At 48.6% G+C, this 15,040-nt stretch overlaps 1 protein-coding gene across 6 annotated transcripts in view; it reads left to right on the top strand.

Moving 5' to 3' along the window:
- Positions 1-15,040, top strand: part of PASK (PAS domain containing serine/threonine kinase) — a 2,072,978-nt gene that overhangs the window by 479,066 nt on the left and 1,578,872 nt on the right. For all 6 annotated transcript variants that reach the window (XM_069618098.1, XM_069618099.1, XM_069618096.1 and 3 more), the window contains one exon: positions 11,181-11,351. In XM_069618098.1, the coding sequence (XP_069474199.1) occupies positions 11,181-11,351 (171 nt within the window). The remainder of the gene's footprint in view (positions 1-11,180; positions 11,352-15,040) is intronic.

Here is a 15,040-nt window from a genome sequence, read left to right as displayed (position 1 = left end):
ATCATAGTCTGACAAGAGGAGGGCAGGGAAGTGGAGGAGAGAGCAGGCAGTAAGGAGTGGTGGGAGAAGGACAGGTTTTGGAGTGGAATGAAGTGGAGGGAATTAATAGCATGGAAAGTAGAGCAGAAGGAACATTAGGAGGGGGAGAGCGATAATATAAGGGGAAGTAGAACCAGGCTTGCAGTGTCAAGAAGTAAGACTGTAGGAAGGTGGAAGAATAACCTGGGGTGGAGTTGGGAAAGGTAATAATGACAGAGGAGGTTGTAGAGAAGTTGCAGGAGGTTGGTGCAGGTATCGTCGAGGAGGTTGTGAAGTTACCAGAAGTGTCTGGAAGTGGCATTGAACAGGAGATACGATTGGAAGAGATTAATGACAAGTTACCTTGCACTGATAAGGTGTAGTTTGTGGAGAAGCGGTCAAAGAATGCTGGGAAGTGATCCCAAGAGGAGCTGCTAAGGAAGGAGGTGGTTGAGGAAGTGTTAAAAAGGAAGGAAGGCTGAAGGTAGGTAGTGGCTTGGGAGTCAAAAACCCATAAAGATTAGGCTTAGTGTCTCACTGGGTTTGGAGCCCTTCCATAGTGGTGAGGGTGAGAAACCGGTGAAGGCACACTTGCTAGGGAAATCCACTGGAAGGGGTTAAGATCACATTGCATTTCTTCACAGCATCACTCATCATCATCTTCGAGGAGCTACCACTTCAAGGAGGGCCATGAGGAAGAGGCCCTGCCGGTACCTTTTCCGAACAAATCCTCTTCACCGTAGGATTGGGAGGCTTTCCGATTGAAGATGCTTGAAATCTTCGCCAAGGTGCCGGCCGCCTGTCACCAGACACCGAGGTGGCTTCGGCCAAGCCAATGGATCCCACTGCGTTTGGACGAGCCAGCCGGGAATCTTTAGTGAAACGCGACAAGATCTCACAAAGCGGCACACCGTTCTGCCTTCGGACTTTGGACCCTTTACCTATGGTCCCGGACCAGCAGCGCCGACTAGGCCCGAGTCGCAAAGGATTTTTCTGCACCCGAGAAGGACATGTATGTCTCAGTTAGAGGACATTTATTGTAGGGAAGGGGATCCTGTTGCTTTCGTAACAGAACCCTTCCACCACAGGGAAGTCGGAGGAGTTTTATGGGGACCATTGTGACTTGGCGGGACCTGGTAGCTGACTTGAAGGAGGTAAATGGCCTGGACACCTTTGTCAGAGGTCGACATGCTGCTGCCACCCCGGGCAAGCCACAGGCAGCTTTCCAGCACCTGATGGCGAAGGTGGTTGACTTTGCACCGTAGGGTGCAGTATGACCTGACTGACATATTGGACAAGGGTCCTAAGAAGGAGACTTTGCTGACTTTAAATCAGGCAGTAGAGGGGCCTGTGATGGAACTGTTGGCCAAGCTGGTGTCAGTCCTCAGTTGGCCACGAACTGGCGAATATCAAGACCGCCCAATTTCCATCTTTTCCTCTGGTTAGGGAGAGCAAAAGGTGAGTTGCATGGGGCAGGGTGATTTTCGGCTCTTCAAGCTTGGGTCTCGGTGTGTCGGGCCAAAGTGTCTTGTCCAAATACTTTTTCGGCTGGTGGTAAGTGATGGCCGTGGTGGCTGAGCACATTCCCTGAAGGGGAGATGTGGGACGGCTTTCAGGCCCTTCTTAAGGATGGCAAGGAAGCCTCCCGACAGATTTTGCAGTCTTTCCTAGACGCCGCCGACTGCTTTGCTCAAGCGATTGCCACCAGCACTGTCTTGCAGCGATTTTCTTGGATAAGGATGCCTGGCTTCCCTTCTGATATCCAGGTGAAGCGCCTAGACGTGCCCTTTGAGGACATGAACTTGTTCTGCACCAAGGCCGACGAGTCGCTCCAGAGGTTTCAGACCTCTAAGGAGACAGCCAAGTCGCTGCGACTGGCGGTGCAGCAACAGTGTCCTGTGAACCGGACAGGCAGGGGTTTTTGCCCCTTCTCCACTTATGCACAGAAGGGTAGATGTCAAGCTCCCTTGGGCAAGCGAGTACGACACTGTCCCTACAGGGGTAGGGGATGCGGTGCGCCTAGAGGCGGTAATACACCTCCCCCAACCCCCCTTCACAGTGCCCCCCTGTGCAAAGCCTCTGATGCAGACTTACGCCATTCATCCCCCATGGGGTGCAGGATATCCCTGTTTGGCAAAGAATGGAAAAAATCCACTCGCCACAGACACCTGGACCTTACAGGTCGTCCAGTAGGCATACTGCCTTACTTTTGCCTCTCGCCCTCCAGCCCACCCACCTTGTCATCAACCCTTGCCTCCAGAACCTCTCCTGCTGGAAGAGATCTGTCAGCTACTGGCAAAAGGGGCCATTGAAATGGTACCCTGCTCTGAACGAGGCAGGGGTTGGTACGCCACATACTTTCTGGTGATGGAGGACTGAGACACACCCTGAATCTCCGGCTTCTGAACTTGCACTAGGACAAATGTCACTTTAGCCCAGATCCTCCACGCCCTGGACGACAGGCTAGTCTCTCTGGATCTCCAAGATGCCTAATTCCTTGTGGATATCCTCAAGAAGCACACGAAGTTCCTGAGCTTCAAGTGGGGAACTATAATTTCCATTTCAAAGTCCTCCCTTTCAGCATTTCTTCTGCACCCAGGGTTTTCACCAAGCTGCGAACGGTAGTGGTGGCTCGCCTCGAGAGGGAAGGCTTTCATGTCTTTCTCTACAGGGATGACAGGCTCACCAGATCTAGCCTCTGCACCTTTACCAGATGCGCAGCCTATTACACAGCTTGGACTTCAAGATGTCTCTGGTTTCAATGTCCCAGTCCCTCCGATTTATTGGGCGGTTTTGGACACCGGCTTGGGTCTGGGTTTCCCACCCGAGGAATGAGTGGCAAACATCTTCAAAATGATCCAGGTTTTCCAACCTCAGACGACAGTTCCAGCCTTGGCTTTTTTTGCATTTGCTCTGTGTTATGGCATCATGCATCTTGGTGGTAACGGAGGTCCCTCTAGTCTTGCAATGCTCTCATCAGAGACAGACAACAGAACTTCTTGTGGTTTCCGAGAGCATGTCCAGAGACCTACAATGGTTGTTCGTGAACGACAACTTCTTGAAGGCGTCCCTTTTCCGTCAACCTTGGCCACAATTGACTCTAGTCATGGATGCATGCCTGAGAGGGTGGGGGCATTCGCCTACAAGATCTGACGGCGAGTTGACTGTGGTCCCCCATCGGATTGCCGGGAGCACATCAATCTGCTGGCTCTGTTCACTTTCCACCCCTCTGTGAAGGGCAAGACGTTACTGAAAGACAATACTGTAGCCATGCATTACCTCAACAAGAGGGGTGGCCTGGGTCCCTTTGCCACTGTGCAGAGAAGCAATGCTATTGTGGTTCTGCCCTCTGGAGAACAGTGTTGCCAATTGCGTCCCATGTGGCTGGTGTGATGAATCGCAGGTATTTGTCATTTCTCCCCAAGGAGGAGACTCCCCCTGTGAGGCTCGGGAGGTGAACCCGCTCTGCAAGACACTCCCTGGGAGTTGTGACAAGTGGGAGCTCATTGGGAGAGACTCCCCCTTTGGGGACAAGGACTCAAGTTCCTGTGAGGAACTCTGTAAATCAACTACCATAGCCGCATATATGGGACTATTTTTTTTAAAGAGTAGTGTGGCAACTTTGTTTGGCTGAAGACAATGTGAAAAGAAACATATGTGGAAAAAGGAAGATGTCTCTATAACCTGAGACATTTATTTAACTGGGACATGTCCGAGCAGAAGGCGTGTGCTATGCGCAGGGGAAGCCCCCTAACATCATGTAATGTTAAGGTGGAGTTGAGGGAGGTTGCGTTGCCTACATCTTTCGAAGTGCCAGAGAAACACAGTAGGAGATGCCTGATCCCTGGTGTATGCAACTGCAAAGGAAGCAGTACGAGAAGGAACAGAGGGAAGAAATACCTGGTAGTGGCGTGACCACGCTTGCAGAGTGGTGGGCAGGATGCTGGAGGTACAGCGCCAAGACTACCGAAACGGGAAGCCTGAACAACTGCTGATCGGCGGCATCTTGAGAAGGCAGGCTTCCAACGAGGAACCGAAAACTGGAATCCGAGCAGCAATACCCGAGCGAGAGTCGAGCTCTTTAACCTTTCCCTGCACGACGAGAGGTACCAGGGGAATGTGGAATAGCTGGAGGCTGCCGGGGAATTGTATGCGTGAAAAGACTCCTCTCAGTCCCAAGGATGAGAGCAAAAATAAAAATGCAATGATTGGAACTGTAAAAATCAGAGAAAGTAAATAACAAACAACCCGGTTGGGGACGACCAGTGTCACTTGTAGAGAAAAACTCGTCTCAGTCCTGAGAACGAGATCGTATTGAACAGAGCAGTTTTCATGCAAGGGGAGCAATATATAAAAGGGAAATTTAACCAAACAATGTGAAGAGCCAACAGATACTGAGAAATAAAACCCTGGGTGGAAGGGCAAACACCCTATATCTGCAGTGTTGAAGCCTGGAGAAAGTATGACCCAAAAACACATAACGAGAAAGGCAAGATGAAGCTCGCCAGTGAACAAGATAAGAGTAGACTGCTTCAGAGAGTGAATCCTCGGCAAAGAAAGGCTAAAAGGGAATCAAGACAAACATAATTCAGGAAAGCATGAGCAAATAGACTGGGAAGAACATATCTGTGATGACAAGAGTGTGAGGACCTACTGGAAGGAAAAGTACTCCAAAGATAGGGCCACAGAACACACAGGACCCAAGAGTCATTTTGAAGAATTACAAGAGTTGATAAGGGAGAATATCAAAGCAGATTACACTAAGAATTATATGAACCAAAAGGAAACCTGTGTATATAAAGACTATCCAAGAAGAAGAGAAAAGAAACGGAAGAAGAGACATTTTCTTGGCCTACTTACTTTAGTTTTATTTAGTGGTTGAGTTAGTTTAGATGGAGGACATTTACTTTGGACTTCCGATATCTGACGAGCATATTTAGTTCCTTTAGAATAGGTAGGATAGTGTCATGATCCATGCCCTTAACCCCCTCAGGTATAACAGCCCCTTGGCAGCAGTGGGGCTAAAACCCTTCACACTGGCCCCAAGGGCCTTAAAACTCCATCAGAAACATACATGGAGTCAGTCCTGGCGCCTTTGGCGTCAGGCTCATTACCAGGAATAAAGCAATACCAGTTTTGGACCTTAATCCAACATGGAGGCCTATTACACAGCTCAGTTCTTTAGAACCAAGCCATGCGGTCTAGTGTTTTGGGTGTGGCTGGGGCTGGAACTACTTGGCCTGGAACTACTTTACCTGGGCTATTTAAACCATACCCAAACAGCAGAAGACGCTTCGCGTTAATTTGCACTCCTGCAGCGTAACGCTCACCGTGTCCAGCTCCTGCTCATCTGCTTCTCCGGCAGCCCGATCTTGAAGCCCCTAGATCTGGATTCCATTAATAACCTGGAAGAACAAGAACAGCATTAGCGAGCAAGAACACTTACCTGTGAAGTAGCCGTTCTTGAATCCATCCTGCGCTTCGCTTACCTCGCCCATCTCCGCAGTTCGCCGCAACCTGCAAAGGAAAAGAAACCAGGACAGCATTAATAACAATTTATTACATGAGCAAGCAGCGAGTCCTGGAAGCACCCTGCGCTTCTCTTACCTCGCCCATTTCCGGGTTTCACCGCAACCTGCAAGGGAGAAGGAACAAAGTCAGCATTAACAAAGCACACCTGGTCAAGCAGCTCTTCGATCGCCCATCACTCCGGAACATCACTTCAACCTGTACAAAGAAGGGAAGAGAACGCAGGTTAGCAAGTAACACCAATAAACAGCGCAGCGCTCCATGCATCAATAACTCACTGTGGTCTTTGCCATTGGCGCAGCAACTCCGAGATCGCAACCATCCCTGTGAAAACAAAGAGACAGTGTTAGGGAACTGTCATGATGCCTACCCCTGGGCATCCGGATCAAGCCCATCAGCCCTGGGAGCAGGCATCCAGACATTTACAAAAACCCCAGCAGCCCCAGCTAGGGGCTGTCTGGGTTCGGTCCTGGCGCCGTAGGCACCAGGCTCATAGACATTACTTACCTCATGCAGACCATGCTGCAAATAAATCCAAGCCAACGTGAGGCCTGGATGGGACTATTTTACTACAGGGACTATTTTTTACTCTGGTGTGGTCCTGGGGAACTTCTTTCCTGGGACTACTTTGGAGGCTATTTAAACCACGCCCGAACAGCAGCACATGCTTCGTGTTCTGCATCCAGCAGCGTGACTCTCACTGTGCCTGCAGCCAGAATCCAGTCTTCTGCCACGCCCGCGTGCCTACAGCCAGCATCCAGTCGTCTGCCACGCCCGCCTCAAATCCGGACGAAGAAAAGGACAAGGTTAGAAAACTAATTTATTTCAAATTCCTCACCTGATTCCAGATCCATTTCATCTCCTGACCTGGAAAGTACATCAGTCCTGCACGCGTCGCTTTGCCAGCTCCAGCATGGCGCAATACTCACCAGTTCTCACAGCAACTTTCGCTCCGGCACTGTCTCCATCATTTCTTCGCCGTACTCCGGCACCTAGGGGCACACGAATAACAAGGTGAGCCAAGGGAATCAACAAATACCTCTTACCACCATAGACTTACCTGATTTACCATCGGCGGTATTATTCTCCATATCTTCATATTGCGCATCTGTAAAAAGGGAGAAAAACAACACGTTAACGCATGCAATAGTTACCGGACAGCGTTGAGTAACACAGACTCTTACCTGAACGCCAGCAGCAGCTACGAGACCTTCTTCTCACGAACTCAGTTGCAACTTAAGGAAGGAAGGGGACAAGAGTGAACATCAGGCACATTGAACTCTTTGAACTTGATACTTACCAATCCCGCCTGGGACTTCAGAGTCAATGCTTACCGGAACTCTCCCAACGCCTTCAAACCAGTGAAGTAACTGGTATCTACGCGCCCCTGCAAGACACGCAGGATGGAGAGCTCCTCTTTTACAAACATATGGTGAGGTTACCAAGGGGATATCGGAGGTGATTAGTGGGGGAGAGCAAGAGCAGTTGGGAGGCCATGACTAAAACCCACAGGTGGCTAATCCCTGTCTCCACTTGCAGGAAAATACTTCTTCGGGTCCAGCAGACAAGACTAGGCGGGCCAGTCCAGACAGTCATCTCTGCACTACGCATCATGTTGACGGAGACCGCAGCTGTCCGGGTCCGATCGACACTCCTGTGGGGTCCAGGTGAGCGTAACAGGAACAGCGTAGTGGAGCAAGACGTTGAGAAGACAGAGAAAACAGAGGGAAAGAAAGAGACAGAAGAAAGATGGAAAATACATTATAACGCACCTGGAAAACAGCAACCAGTGTCGGAGTCACAGCCGGTCTGCACCCAACATAAGGGCACACGATACCAGTGAAGCAACTAGGTCCACGGAACGCCTGCACCAATCACGCGCCCCTGCACAGAGACGCAGGACGGAGAGTTCAACGCACAAAAACCTAAGGTGAGCAATAACCCCAAGGGAGGGGATTTAGACTAGAGGGAGGGGGAGTCCACCCACCACAGAACCAGTATCTTAACCCTCCATGCTCCTGTTATATGCGCTACCCAATGTCTGGCACATAACCAAGCAGAGAGAGGTCTGGGATAGCGCTTAGACCTCCATCCAGTATCGTGTGGCGCTCCCGTGGATACCAGGTGAGCGTAACAGGTATACACTTTAGCAATAGGGAGAGAGGTATTCTTCTTATAATTGGTATCGGAGAGTACAGAATGTACTGAAAGTGTCTGACTCCTTCATCCGATCCATCAGACACCGGCAAGGAGAACACTGTAGTGGATGCTCTGAACAGTCAGTCATCAACCTCCCACAAGTGGGAGTTCTGCCAGGAAGTTCTGGGGGAGATGTTCTCCCTCTGGGGTACGCCCCATTTGGACATCTTCACTTCCAGTGTAAACAGCTATTCAGGGAGCTCTGGGGGACGCCTTGATGGCAGAGTGTGACATCGACCTGCTCACTTTCCCGCTGACCCCTGTCATTCCGCTGGTTCTCAGGAGACTGCGTTTGTTCGGGTCCACAATGATCTCGATCGCTCCCAACTGGCCCCGGAGAACGTGTTACCTGGAGTACCTGGACATGGCCATCTGCCCTCATTTGTGTTTTCTGCAGAGGACGGACCGCCTCTCCCACTCAAAGGGGAGGGTTCTGCACCCAAAGCTCCGCATCCTGAAACTTCATGCCTGGCCGGCTCAGTTCTCCAATTCTTGAGGAGTCTTTCCAATATGTTTCCCCCACGTCAGTTTGTTCCGGCCTGGGATTAAAATTTAGTTTCAAGGTTTTTAAGCACCACTCTGTTTGAGCCCCTTCTTTCTTGTTCTTTAAGGCTGATCACCATTAAGGTGATTTTCGTGGTTGCCATCACTTATGCTAGACAGGTGAATGAGATCCAGGTTCTGTCTGTTAATACTCCCGACTTGGTTTTCTCCAAAGAGAAGGTGCGTTGAGAGACAGACCCTACTTCTTTCCGATGGTGGTCTGACTTCAATCATTCTCAAAGATCCTTCTACCAGTCTTCTTTCCTCCGCCGCACCCTTTCCATGGGCAACATTCCGTGCAGGCCCTCAGGTTGTAAGTCTCATGTACTTGGGAGAACAGGACTGATGACCAAGTTTTCGTTGGTTACGTGGGTGCCCGAGCAGGTAGTGTCATCAAACGGATCCATTCTCGATGGATCATTCTCTGCATCTCGGAATGCTACGATCTGGTTGACGAGGATGACCCTGATGGTCTCTGATGATCCAACAGAGGGTTGGCCAGCACCTTGGCTCTGTTATGCGGAGTGCCTTTTTTGGATATTTGCCAAGCAGCTACGTGGGCTTTCTTAATTATTGCTTGGATTCTATGTCTGGTCCGGGCGCTAGTTTCGGGATAGCAGTCTGAGTTTACTGGTTTAGGTGGTGTCCTTGCTACCCTCCCTCCTCCAAGTTGCTGTACTGCTTTAGGAGTCTGTCATCAATGAGGAATCAATGGGGGGAGGGACTCTGTTAGAAGAACAAATTACTTACCTTCGGTAATACTCTGATGGATGTTCTTCCCACGTATCTTCATTGCCCTCCCTACATGCCCCTCTTCAGGTAGCAAGATCACCTTAATTCTGCGGTCCCTCCACATCAGAGGGCTAGGGAAAAAGTGTGGAACTGATGTCAAGGGGCGTGGCGCATATATATAATATACATATTGGCCCAGACGTCCTGTCCGTCGCGTAGGGTCATCTGGCAGAGCTGCACCCCCTGGCAGCGGAAAATGTTTCTGAAGAGCAGCTGTGCTGGCGATGTCCTAGATGAGAAATCTGTGGGAGGGAATGCCCATCGGAGAGAACATTATCGAACGTAAGTAATTATTTGCTCTTATCACTGTGAGGGAACTGTTTGGGTGATAGTTATACAACATCCTTTTTATAGCTAAAATATTGGTACATTTTTGGCAGGATTGTTGGATTGGCAGCTATAGGGTCCTCTGGTCCCCACTCTCACTCTTGCCGATACATTTGCGTGCATTTGAACTAGGACTTAAGGATGTCCTCTGGCATGCCTATTCCACGCAATACTTCACAAAGCTTCTCTTGGTTAATGCAATCAAATGTAGTTGAATGGTCCATGAAGCCCAGATAGATTGTTCCTTTATAACCACGGACATACTTGTTCAGTATTTGATCGACTGTGCCGATTCCCTCAATAAAGCTATACTGGTACTCTTGAGAGGATTCGGTTTTCTATGAGCCAGGTCATGATCCTTCTATGCAGCACACAACACTGTCTGCTGTTTCTTTAAGGCCTCTGTGTACAGCTTTGATTATTAAAAAAATATATATATTTTCAGAGGCTTCGCTAGGGCCTTCAATTTCACACATACAGATAAAAATTAAAAGGTGTTGGTTTTTGTCAAGTCACCTTCCCTGTGCTTTCAATTGGCACATTAATGATACACATGGGAAGATAAAAGCTGTATTATTTACAACAATTGAATGCTTAAAAGGGCCTGATACGACGCTTAGCTGGAGGCCTGGCAAACCCCTACTAGCCCTCTACTGAGAACAAACACTGCCAAAGACCTTATTCTTTATGTAGGTTCCCACTTGGTAGGGGCTACAACCACGTTTTAGCTCATGTATCCATTTGCATAGCAGTCTGGTTCCACCCACCTGGTCAGTCCAGCACCGAAATGCTAGGTAATCCACCTCTGAACAACAGTACCAACAACTACCCCTGACAAGTGTTTTGTCATCAACCTTTGAGCTGAAACAAAGTTGTAGGACCCTCGACTGGGATACATCACATATAACAAATGATTTGAACCATGTTAATTCTCAGAAGAGGGGCTCCAACACTTCAGTAAATATTACGTTTTTTAATACATTGGTATACATGATTGCATGTTTCACTCTAACATTCCGAAGATTAAGTAATGCTTGATAACTCTTGCACTATAGTGATATTGAATACAATACGTTTTTGGAAAACCAGCAAAGATATATTTAAACAAATGTGTTATGGGATTTATAAAGTGTAAGCCTAGCTGGGAAACAAAGGGCGGTATCTAGGGGATGCACACAGGGGCATGTAGGGTGTGAGGGGTTGCAGAGGCACTGGGATTGATGGGGAGGAGATGGAGGAGGGTTTACCTGTAGAGCAGGGAAGTGGGGTGGGTGGAGTGATTGAGGATTTGAAGAGTAGGGACTATTGGAAATGTCACCTTTTTTACTTGGATAAGGTACATAAAGTATTCAGTACACTGGAGAGGTATTCAGCAGAGTATTTTGATCTATGTACATTTGTAACTTTAATGATTAATACTAGATGGCTCTTATTTGAAGAGCGTGTGAAGCCATAAGTTTAAGGACGGATCTGCTGAAACTTATAGGTGGCTAACTGATTGCATCAATTTTGCTGCATTTTTATGGGGTCCAAATCCCCATACCCCATTCTACACCCCTCATCCCTTACCCTAAAATTAAAAGAAGAAATACTTTATCCCTGCACCCCTATTAATGCTGCAAAAATTAGTTGGCCCCTATGAGTTGGGCAGATACCTTTAAGGACACAGCCATGAAACCTCTAGGTTGTTAAGTCTGCTTTAAACACCCCTTTCCCCTGTTTGGTCCCATTCCCCTCTCCTCCCTGAAATGCGGACTTCTTTTTCTCTCCAGATACTCGTGGCAAACGATCTAGCCTGTGCTCTGTTTGGGTATAGCAGCCTGGAACTAATTGGCAAGAAGCTCTCCCTCCTTATCCCATCATGTAATCAAACTTCAGTGGAGGCGCTGGGAGAGGAGCACCTAGACAACAATGGACATGCAGTGGTGGTACCTGGAAGAGTGGTGAGTGCATTAACCCATATTACTGCAGTGCTTATAAGCATGAAGTCTGGCATGAAACGCCGCCACATGAAAATGTGATATCGGAGGTAGACCATGATCTATGTGGGAGTGAGTAGTTTTCTAGGCGTTGCCACCAAAGGCTGGGTTCTGAAGGTCGTGATTTGTTTTTATGATTATTGAATTTTGAAGCTATTTAATTAGAATGAACGTTATTTTGAAAGTTCTTTAAGTTTGCTAAAGCTTTAAGCCACAAGGGCTGCCCACTTGGCCTTGCATAATTATATTGGGTATAGCCATATAGCACATAGCCATTTGGCATTTAGATTTGATGTCCCTTTGTTGCTCACTTTTTCTCAGGTTTACCTAATTTTTCCATATTGAGTCCTAATCCACATTGTCCTCAGAGGCATAAAAGCTATATCTGCTCCCTGAGAAGATCCTTAATCCTTCTGGGACAGGATGCTGTATGTAGGCTTTTGTCCCTGTGTGAGGGACCTCACAGTGCGCTGTGAGGGCTCTGCTGCTTTTTAGCAGCCTTTTTTAAAATCCATTTCAGGGTGTATAGCTGTTTACCAGATGTGCTACTTCAAAATATGGTGTCCACCCTACTAGCATGAGATCAATGGTATCCAGGAGCTGCACCTAATGGTGACCACTATGTAGATTCCTCTGCAGAAAACTGCAGCAAGAAATTGTTCTAGCTCAGTGAATGTGATCTGGAAGTGGTCATACGTAGTTACGGCTATGCCAGCCTCAGAAGTACAAGTTTGCAGAGACCACGGAGTTGTTTGGATTTAAGTCTCCAAATCCACATATTGCAAGCTTAGTGTTAACGGAATATCCATACAGTCTTCCACCAGGTTAGGCTCTATAAAACTATCCCTTGGTGTACAGGCCCCAACTCTTATTTATTTTATTTATTTATTGGACATTTATATGGCGCCCATACCAGAGCGTTTCAAAGCCCCACAAGGCACAAAGGAAGAGAACAAGGGAAAAAAATAATCTTTGTAAATAACTATGAATAAATAGAAAGAAACCACAGTCCTACTAGGCCTTGTCTTTCAGAGCGTGCAAGTGCAGTGAAAAGGAGGGAGGGTAAAAAGGAGGTGTGGGGGTAAGTGCTATTAGGGTCCCCTAGGGGCGGAAGTGCCAGGGGTGCCTGTTTCGGGAGGCAGCATGTGAGTGCCTTGGCAGAGACATCCGAGGGGAAGAGGGAGGTCTGCTGCCTGACCGGAATGTGCAGGCGGAGGCAAACCCACCCTACAGGTGGTACACATGTGTGGACTCAGTGGGCAGTGCAGGTGGGTGCTAGGGGTGATTGAGCAGAAGGCCAGGTCCCTATTTGACTCTTGAGGGACCAGGCTGACAATCTTAGTGACCGAGAGGATGGCAAACACCGGAGGGGCGGAATAGGAGGAGAAGATAAAGGTCTTGAGCTGTTTGCAGAACTTGTGGTCTGGTTCAAGACGGTGAGAAAAGGGGAGGCTGTTCCATTGGAGTGAGCCAACTGAGGAGAGAGATCTGCCCCCAGCTCTCTGCTTGGAGAAATGTTTGATCAGCAGAACGTTGGAGCCAGAAGATCGAAGTAATTTAGTAAGGGAGAGTTGCAGGTAGCGTGTACCCAGGCAACATACTGCCTTGTTGATGATGCAGATGGTCTTGAATTTGATCCTTGCAACTACCGGGAGCCAGTGGAGACATTTAAGTGCTGGAGAGATACAATCCCAGGGCTTGAGGCCAAGGATAATTATTGCAGCCCTATTCTGGATTAGTTGAAGAGGACGAAGTATAGAAAGGCAGGTTGAGGAATAGGCTGTTAAAGTAGTTTAGCCTAGGGAGGACCAGAGCTCTAGAGACATTGAATTTCTGGGGGAAGGTGAGGAAAGGAAGAACGCCTCTGGGGAGGTGAAGTTGAAAGTGGGCCTTCTTGGCAAGGTCCAAGATGTGAGGAGTAAAGGAGAGAGAGGAGTTGAAGAATCACCCCAAGGTTTCTGGCCTTAGTGGTAGGACAGGGAGGTGAGCCCAAAGAGGGCGGTCCGAGTGCAAGAAGGAAACTGGGAGCAGGTGTCCCTATAGGCAGGATCTGGATCTTACTGGCATCAAGTCTGAGATCATTGGAGGTGCACCAAGACTAAATAGCACACAGGCAGTCGGGGATGATAGAGGAGGAAGAGGGGAACTTGAAGAGTTGTCATCTGTGTAACACTGGAAATGAGTAGAGAAGGCAGAGATCAGGTGAGCAAGAGTTGCTAGGTAGATGTTGAAAAGCCAAGGCGAGAGGATAGAGCCCTGGGGAAAACCACAAGTAGAGAGCGGTGAAGGAGAAGGAGCCCAGGAGCACCTGGGGGAAGGGCAGTCAGTAAGTAAGGAGGTCAGTCAATCCAGTGCCCGGTCTAAGATACCAAGTGTATTTTGGAGCCTCCTTGAGGATGGAATGGTTGACCGTGTCAAATGCGGAAGAGCGGACGAGGAGAAAGAGAACAGCAGGAGAGTTAATAAAGATTTGCGAGCAATTCTTCACGGTTGTTCAGTAGAGCAGTTTCCTTGCCTCTGGATGCTCGGAATCCAGATTGATGGCCATGAAAACAACTGGTGAGCTCAGTGTGTTGGGTCAGTTGGGGGGTGACAAACCTATCCAGGATTTTCGCAAGGAAGGGTGTAGTAGAAATAGTAGGGCAGTAGTAGACATGAGGGGTTGGCAGAAGGCCTTTTCAGGATTTGGTGCACAAGGGAGTGCTTGAGAGAGGAAGGAAAAGAACTAGATGCTAGGGGGTGGTTGCAGAAGTCCGCAACAGCCGTAGCTAAGGAGGAGATGTTGTTCTTAATGGTTCTGGAAGAACAAGGGTACACATGTTTGGATGAGACCTTCATAGAGCAGACTACTCTAGAGATCATTTGTTGTGATAGGTGAGAAGGAGGAAAGCATGGGTGGAAGAGAGGCCAAGGCGATAGGGCGAGGAATGGAGGGATGGGAGGAAGAGAGGTCAGAATGTCCTGAGCTTTAGAGGAGAAATGGCTGGCCATTGCATTACAGCCGGCCTGAGAAGGAAGAGGTGAGGTGGAGACTGTGGATGGATTGGCTAGTTCCTTGCAGATGTTGAAGAGTTCAGCCTTTTTGGTAGAGGGTCCAGAGATTCAGGCCTGGATGTGAACCCTCTTCTTGGAGCGGATACATAGGTGGTATTGCCTTTTGGAGTAGGCAACAGGCCAGTTTGTCAGGAGATGAGCCAGAGGTCTGCCACTTCCGTACAGCAACTCTGCACTTGCATTTCAGAGCAGCAAGATCAGAGTCATACCAGCTGTTATGCTTGGATGAAGGTTTCGGGCAGATCCTCATAACAGGGTCAAGAATATCAAGCGTGCTAGTGATAGCAATATGAAGATTGTCAAGGACAGAGTCAGTGAGAGGGTTAAGAGAAGGGGAGGGAGGGGGGGGTTGAAGGTGAAGGCAAATGCTGCAGCGGAAACCCGTTTCATCGGACGGATAACCACGAAGGAGGCTGGCAGTGCTGGTGGAGGCTCCATCAGGGGGCAGAGAGGCTCCAGATTAGAAGTGAGGAGAGTGCAAAACACCAAAGGCCCGTTGTTGTCAACAGGGAAACCTTCTTGCACTCCCAGCGGACCCATGCCCTTTCGAAGATTTTAGTTTAAACACTTTAAATTTAGACAAAACTTTGAAAGCAATC

Source organism: Ambystoma mexicanum, chromosome 10, assembly GCF_040938575.1.
Source record: "Ambystoma mexicanum isolate Mex_15411 chromosome 10, UKY_AmexF1_1, whole genome shotgun sequence".
Classification (NCBI taxonomy): domain Eukaryota; kingdom Metazoa; phylum Chordata; class Amphibia; order Caudata; family Ambystomatidae; genus Ambystoma; species Ambystoma mexicanum.
The sequence above is the reverse complement of the archived record's forward strand: the minus strand, read 5'-3'. Positions and strand labels throughout refer to the sequence as shown.